At 41.1% G+C, this 8,133-nt stretch overlaps 1 protein-coding gene across 1 annotated transcript; it reads right to left on the reverse strand.

Annotated features, from left to right (window-relative positions):
• Nucleotides 1-1,756: 1,756 nt before the first annotated feature.
• LOC105945257 lies at nt 1,757-7,883 on the reverse strand. Its single transcript, XM_012952771.3, has 4 exons — nt 7,636-7,883; nt 5,099-5,452; nt 4,729-4,826; nt 1,757-2,148 (listed from the first exon to the last, which is right to left on the reverse strand). The coding sequence occupies exons 1-4, from the start codon at nt 7,697-7,699 to the stop codon at nt 2,044-2,046; spliced, it is 621 nt and encodes a 206-aa protein (XP_012808225.2). The 5' UTR covers nt 7,700-7,883; the 3' UTR covers nt 1,757-2,043.
• Nucleotides 7,884-8,133: the final 250 nt, after the last annotated feature.

Consider the following 8,133-nt stretch of genomic DNA (forward strand, 5'->3'; position numbering starts at 1 on the left):
TAGATGTGAGAGGAACTTCCGTAGATCCCTATAAATAAAAATAAGCGACAGCTTTTGTTCCTCATTTTGCCTTTTTGCAGAGTTCAGTAATGCTGTCACCCTGGATTTGTCTCTTAGCTCTGCCGGCAGGTGTTTGTCATGTTGTGAGCGCTGTGCATCAGCTACTAACCACTTAGGCAACAAAGTGCCACAAACACTGCATGTGTTGTATTTGCAGACAATTTATTATCAAGTCAAGTTTTAACAGTCCAGTATTATTTAGATGCAAACAGTAAAGCAATTGAATGTTATTTTACTACAGTATTAGATTAGAAATAAGAAATGGGCCCATACTGAGTGACTTCCCTTGGCACTGACTTGCTATGTATGAGCTTAGTAGCTAAAAAGCAGCTATAGTAATATAGATAGTAAAGCAGGGTTGCGATTGTGTAGGGATGTGTAATCAAGTAAAAGGGGTAGTTCACCTTTAAATGAACTTTAAATTTGATGTAGACATTGGTATTCTGAGACAATTTGCTATCGGCAGGGTCGGACCGGCATGGGTTGGGTCTGGGCCGCCGGGGCCCACTAGAGCATTTTTCCCGGTGTCCCGGCGGCCCAGACCCAACCCATGCCGGTGCTCCCCCTGCCCGACCACTCCCTCCTACACGCTTGGGGGAGGACGTTGGGTGGGGGGCCCTGCGAGGGGGGTTAGGGGTTTTATGGTTTTTTAGTTATTGGGCTTTTTGTTCACAGCTATCTGATTGCTAGGGTCTTATTTACCCTATGGTTACTGCATAATGGTACTGCAGTAGGAGACCCTTTGTTGTTGTAAGTCTATCTAGTGGGGATAGACTTAGCTATGTATATATATATATATAGAAACAACAACAAGAGATCCTCTGCACTCACCCATTATCAATATATAGAACATTAAGACATTCGGTGCATTTAAGCTACTAAGAAATGCCCTCCCCTTTAAGCAAAACAGGGATTGTTTGTCCATATATTGCAATATACTTCAAGCTGGCCAACTGCGTCAAAGTCATCCCTTTTGACCAGTTCCTACACTGACTTATGCGATTCATTAAGAATTCTACTGCTTCAATATACATTTAGCCAAGGGACTAAGTTTTACCTGCAACTTTCTTGCTTTCAAGGTTAAAACCCCCATTCGGTTAAATGCACCGAATGTCTTAATATCCTATATATATTGATAATGGGTGAGTGCAGAGGATCTCTTGTTGTTGTTTCTATGTATTTCGTGGTCACAACCTCATTGCACCCCCGCCTAATGGTTTAAAATTTAGTGGTTGAGCACAACTTTCCCTTTTTTTGCTATAGCTTATACAGGAGCAGTGGCCAGCTCCTTGTTGTAGCTCCCACCCTTCCCAGCTGCAGTCAGGTGATCCCAGTGGAGCCAATAAAAGGGCAACCATATGGGGGTTTTAACCTTGAAAGCAAGAAAGTTGCAGGTAAAACTTAGTCCCTTGGCTAAATGTATATTGAAGCAGTAGAATTCTTAATGAATCGCATAAGTCAGTGTAGGAACTGGTCAAAAGGGATGACTTTGACGCAGTTGGCCAGCTTGAAGTATATTGCAATATATGGACAAACAATCCCTGTTTTGCTTAAAGGGAAGGGCATTTCTTAGTAGCTTAAATGCACCGAATGTCTTAATGTCCTATATATTGATAATGGGTGAGTGCAGAGGATCTCTTGTTGTTGTTTCTATGTATTTCGTGGTCACAACCTCATTGCACCCCCGCCTAATGGTTTAAAATTTAGTGGTTGAGCACAACTTTCCCTTTTTTTGCTATATATATATATATATATACTTTGTGGGTCATCTGCTGCCTGAGGCCATCAGGCCAAGTGCAGATTGCAAGTTGCTGCTCAGTTAATGGAGCTTATAACTGAATATGAATTTGCTACGTAAAAAAACAATATCCATAAGAGCTCACGCTTGCAAAGTGAACTAATCACAGTGTTGAGAAATTAGCATCGGCCATAGCTGATGTCCCTCACTCAGTGAGAGGAAGGCAAACGATGTCAGGGTCACGTTTAATTCCCATTGGCGCTGCTCATTGTGTTCCTGCGTAGGGTCTTTGTCATGTCTTCATATACACTATTGAGTGGCTGTCTGCGATTTTTCATCTGTGACCTCTTCTGTTTAAAAAGGAGGAACAAAAAATGTAATTTAAATTAGGAATCATACATGGTTATATGCTCATACAAGTTAAAGGAGACATATTGGATAAACGGAAAAAAACCCTAATTTTGTAGGCAATTATGAGTAAAATATGGTATTGGTTTTACTTTGAGCTAAAAAGTAATCCTATCTGTAAAAATGGCCCCTTTATTGGAGCTCCCTATACAGGGCCAGCCTTAGGCCGATTGGACCTATTACCCGCAATTGGGCCCCGCGCTGTGTATGGGGGGGGTACTGTCTATGGGTGCACTGTCTATGGGTGCAACTGTTGACACTTTCTATTGGGGGCATTGTGTATGGGGGTTACTTTATATGGGGGGGAACTGTCTATGGGGGTAATTGGGGGCACTTTCTATTGGTGCAATTGGGGACACTTTCTATTGGGGGCATTGTGTATGGGGGTTACTTTCTATGGGGGCATTGTGTATGGGGGGCACTTTCTATGGGGGTTACTGTCTATGGGAGAGTACTGTCTATGGGTGCAATTGGGGGACATTATCTATGGGAGCATTGTGTATGGGGAGTCCTTTCTATGGGGGCAATGTATGTGGGGGCAATAGAGGGCACTTTCTATGGGCGGTAATGTCTATGGGGGCACTTTCTACGGGGGGTACTGTCTATGGGGCAATTGGGGGCACTTTCTATGGGGGCACTGTCTATGGGGGCACTGTGTATGGGGGTACTGTCTATTGGGCCATTGGGGCACTGTGTATGGGGGGGCAAAACTGGTACATAGTTATAACTCACTTATAACTGACTGCCCTCTCTATATATTTGTATTTTATATGTAGGAGTTGCTATATTGTTTTCCTTAGGTAGTACAGTATGAGGGAATAGCACATTTGCATCTGATCCCACCATTTCAGCTATATAAAAGGAGTATTTTTTTTTTTTTTTTAAATGGGGCATGGTAATTGGGGCGTGGCCACAAAAGTGGGCATGGTCAAAAAAAATTTGCTGCGCTGCCCGCGCCAAATCTTTGTGTCCCTCTTTTCATTTTTCAAATGTTGGGAGTTGTGCCTGTATTAAGCACAATTCAGCAGGAACAGCCTAAAAAACTTTAAAACAATGGCAACATAGGGAATCCTCTGCACTAAGCATAATTCACAGTGTACTAAGGGGGCCCCTTAAAAAGGGTTTCAATTGGGCCCCGCAGTTGGTAAGGTCGGCCCTGTCCTTATAGATCTTATCAGTTCTCCTTCTATATTTAGAGGAGTATAATTCACTGGTATATTCTTAATTTTTATATGATACGTCTCCTTTAACAACATAATCAGTCAAGATGATCATAATACACAAGAGCCATGAATGTAATGTCATCTGTTAGAGAAGGTGCTTAGTGGTGTCATTTGCCTCACAAGTCATTGAAATATATGTATTATAAGGATGAATGTTTCTTCTTCTGTACAAATATAAGGGTATTAAATTCACATTAGAGTCCCATGGCCTGTATAAAGTCACTTGGCCTCCTCTTGTTTTCACAGTCATGGAATCCTCAGTGGTTTTTATATCCTTATGGTTTACAGTAGGGGATTCATTATTCTCTGCATATTGAAAAGCAATTTTTCTCAAAGTAGAATCATTAGTACCTGTATTTCCACACAGATATAAAGAGTCTTCTTACTTAATTGAAACAGTTTGGTTGTTTTGTTTTGTATTTCTAAAGTACAACATTGCTTAATGTTCTGGTTATGGCTTTACTGAAACGGTTGGACATTATTAAGTTAGAGAGGGTCCAGAGAAGGGCAACTAAGCTGGTAAAGGGTATGGGAAGTCTCAGTTATGGGGAAAGACTGGCCAAGTTGGGTCTGTTTACACTGGAGAAGAGGCGCTTAAGAGGTGACATGATAACTATGTATAAATATATAAGGGGATCATATAATAACCTTTCTAATGTTTTATTTACCAGTAGGTCCTTCCAACGGGCACAAGGGCACCCACTCCGTTTAGAAGAAGGGAGGTTCCATTTAAATATTCGGAAAGGGTATGTTACAGTGAGAGCTGTGAAGTTGTGGAATTCCCTCCCCGAATCAGTCGTGCTGGCTGATACATTATATAGCTTTAAGAAGGGGTTGGATGGATTCTTAGCAAGTGAGTGAATACAGGGTTATGGGAGATAGCTCTTAGTACAGGTTGATCCAAGGACTGGCCATCAGGAAGGAATTTTTTCCCCTCTGCGGCAAATTAGAGAGGCTTCAGATGGGGTTTTGCCTTCCTCTGGATCAACTAGCAGTTAGGCAGGTTATATATAGGCATTATGGTTGAACGTGATGTCTTGAACGTATGTCTTTTTTCAACCCAACTTACTATGTTACTTTTCTATCACATTGGGGGATTGCTGTTTCAGCCACTGATTTGGTTGGAGTGAAAGACTACTTTTTTCTGCCACTGACAGAAAGATTCAGGCTTTTTGCCTTGTTTTATATAAACTTAAGGCTTAATTATAATTAAGTAAGAAAGGAGTTAAGCTTGATAGACTTGGGTCTTATTTTCAACCTAAGCTATGATGTTACTATTTGCTAAAGAAAAGTACTTACATAAATCTTGTATACTGCAAATATCAGAACGGGTAGGTACATTAAAATGACAACCGGCAAGATCACATGAAGATTTTCCCCTTTGTTGGAATCTGATGCTGCAAAAAGAGAGAGATTTTTTAAATCATAGTGATGTGAATTGTAATTTGCATTGTTAGTATAATGCCTAGCCTGCATGTAAGAAAACTATCCCACTTGTGGGTATTTCTTGTGAATTTAATAAGGGAAATAGGGGTGCTCTATATATTTACTGAGAAACCAGGAATAGCCTATGGCAGGGAAAACCAAGTGCGGGCTGCCTGCCACTTTCTTATTGCAGAACATAAACAGTGTTGATGATATTAAATGATCCCCTGAGTTTGGTACTTACCGCTACTGGAATTATTACACGGGGCAGTAACCGCCACACTCAGCACAGTCCATTTTCCGCAGAGGTCTTTGTTGTCAGGCCCGATACCATCACACAGGTAAAAACCCGTGTCCTCTTCTGTGACATTTTTTATGGTTACAGTGAAATTGTTCACGTTCCCATATAAATTTACACGTGTGTTGTTATTGTAAACGAAAGCTTTACTTTTTGAATTGACAAACAACATTTTAGTGAACCGATTTCGTAGGTTTACTCCTTTTACATTTTCTGTAGCAATGCAGCTAATGCTGGCTGTCCCCCCAGGCTGAATAAGGATGTGCCTTGGATGTTGGTTTATACCACCTGGAGCAGATTCTGAAAAGTAAAAATAAATTAAAAAATGTTAGACTTAAATTTGAGTATATTTTGCTCCCTTCCCAGTATTGACTCTGCTGGCTGTAATACAGCAAATTATAGGACTAAATCTCTCTCCCTTCAACCTCACAGCAATCTCGGGTATAGTAATATCATGTAGCATATATACTACAGCAGCACGGCATGCCAAGCACCCATGTCTACATGACCTTAATAATCCCTATTTATGGTATATATATATTTACGCAATATACTGTATTCTCATTCCTCCCTGCAGGGGCAGGGGCCTATTTTTTTCCTTAATTTTAAAAGGTATGCAATCATTACCACATTATACACCCCAGTCCCCAGAGCAGTAAATTGGAAACGGGGGGAAGTGCCGAACACAAATCTGCCCCTGTATACGGACAGGCTCTGTTTCCAGCTGCAATGTGTACAACACAGGGTAAGCATACGAGAGGCCATCTCTCTGAATATGCCTTAACTGGAACAGGGAATAAAACCTTTCCTGCCTGTCCCACATATAAATTCAAATTTTTGGTTGTCAGGACCAAGGATCCCTGACTGCAGACTAGGAAATCGATAATTTATGCTATACATCAGGGGTCCCCAACCTTTCTTATTCGAGAGCCACAGTCAAATGTATAAAGACTTGGGGAGCAACACAAGCACCATAAAAGTTAATGGAGGAGCCAAATAAGGGCTGAGATTGGCTATTAGGGGCCTATATGCACCCTATCAGCTTACAGGGGCTTTATTTGGTAGGAAATCTTGTTTTTATTCAACCAAAACTTGCCCCCAAGTCAGGAATTCAAAAATAACTCCCTAGCTTTGGGGCACTGAGAGCAACATCCAAGGGTTTGGGGAGCAACATGTTGCCCCTGAGCCACTGGTTGGGGATCACTGCTCTGCATTGTTTCACTCTGTGTATAAAGTGCTGTCTGTTCTACAGTCCCACTAATCTGCTGCCACATTAAGCATTGTTTGGCTTATCAAACTATTAAATTCACTAAACTATTAATTCAGTTAATAGGTTTGTTTTTAGCAACTTCTTTGTTTTTTTGGGTTTTTTTTGGTCTAAACACAGCAGACAGAAACTGAAGGTGTTTTCAGTTTCCACCTTCCTGGTTCTTGCAAACAGTTGCGAATAGGAGAATTTGATTATTAAATGAAAAGTGCACACAGAGACCCCCTGCTTAAAAACCTTCAGTTTATCAGTCACAGGGCCGGGGTGTTGCTGCCATAAGGCAAGTTAAGACTCTAGCCTTGGTGGGTTAGCAGGGGCGGCAAAAAGCCAAAATTCCAATCTTTAAATTAAAATCTCAGCTCTTCTAGTGCAGAGAGCACAAGTGTGCTGGAGACTCTTCTTGCCCCCCTCTGATGCTGAAAAGTTGAGTGCGGGGGGGGAATGTAAGAGGAGCAGCATTGGGAAGGCCGATGCAGGGATTATTATCTCTATTTAAACTAACCCAGGTTATTACTGGATGCTGAGGAAGTATAAAAACATAAACGTTATCTGTTTATTCATAGTAAAGAAATAAGAAAGTTTGTTTTGTTTTTTATAATTAAAAGGCAGCATGTTTTCAGCATAAGCTCTATTGATTTTGTTTATGTTGATGAAGGTGTATATAGGTTATACATGTACAAAAGTATTAAAGGGCAAGCTCACCTTTTTCTTTTCTTTCTGTCCATACTGTCCATCCTGACAACAGGGATTTTGCATTTTAGAATCATTTGTTTTAAAAATATATATATTTTTTTACCTCTGTTATGCGACTAGAGGCATTGTCAATGGGCTAGGAAGAGATGGGCATGCATAGCCCTTGTTTTTCTGATTAAAGCTACTATAAATGATGTCTGTAAATTCCTACACCTTAATAATAACTACAGAGATCCAAACAGATTCTTACTAGCAACTGGGCACCTCTTTCTCTGAATGCTTAAGTAGCCACTACCACTTGCTGTGGGGGAGAAGGGGGCCGGATACTTCTTCATGGAAATGTTCCTCAAAATATTTTGTTTAGTGTAGAAGGAACTCATTTTGTGCCCCCTAAATGGGAAAATGTTATTTACAAGGATTGCACCTCTGTTACCTGGAAATGTTGGTAAACTACATTATGAATTTCCATGAGATGCAAAAAAACAGCATGTCCCGCCCATAACAAAAAGCACTTTGTAGTTACCGCTCAGGCAGGTTGGTGCAGCCAGGGACACAAGGCAGCAGAGAGTCACAGAGATGAGAAGCATCTTGTCTTCAAATTGCTTTTGATGTATGTGGCTTCAAGACGTCTCTGGTTCAACATTTTAACACCTTGCAATGTCACTGGTACAACGCTTCCCCTATAAAAAAGTGTTAGAAGAGTTTCCGCTGTTTGTTGGGTGTTCTAATACCTGTGAAATGTAGCTTAAGTGGTATATCTTCTGAGTGTTTCATGGGGTTCATTTCCTAGGGCTAGACTAGCCAGGGCTGGATGGGATTCATCCCAGGGTATTAAACGAGCTTAGCGCTGTGATTGCCAAGCCTCTTCACTTAATTTTTCAGGATTCGTTGAGGTCTGGCATGGTGCCGAGAGACTGGCGGATTGCTAATGTGGTGTCATTATTTAAAAAGGGATCCCGTTCTCAGCCTGAAAACTATAGGCCTGTTAGTCTGACATCAGTAGTAGGAAAGCTTCTGGAAG

The sequence above is a fragment of the Xenopus tropicalis genome, chromosome 10 (assembly GCF_000004195.4).
Source record: "Xenopus tropicalis strain Nigerian chromosome 10, UCB_Xtro_10.0, whole genome shotgun sequence".
NCBI classification, from domain to species: Eukaryota; Metazoa; Chordata; class Amphibia; order Anura; family Pipidae; genus Xenopus; species Xenopus tropicalis.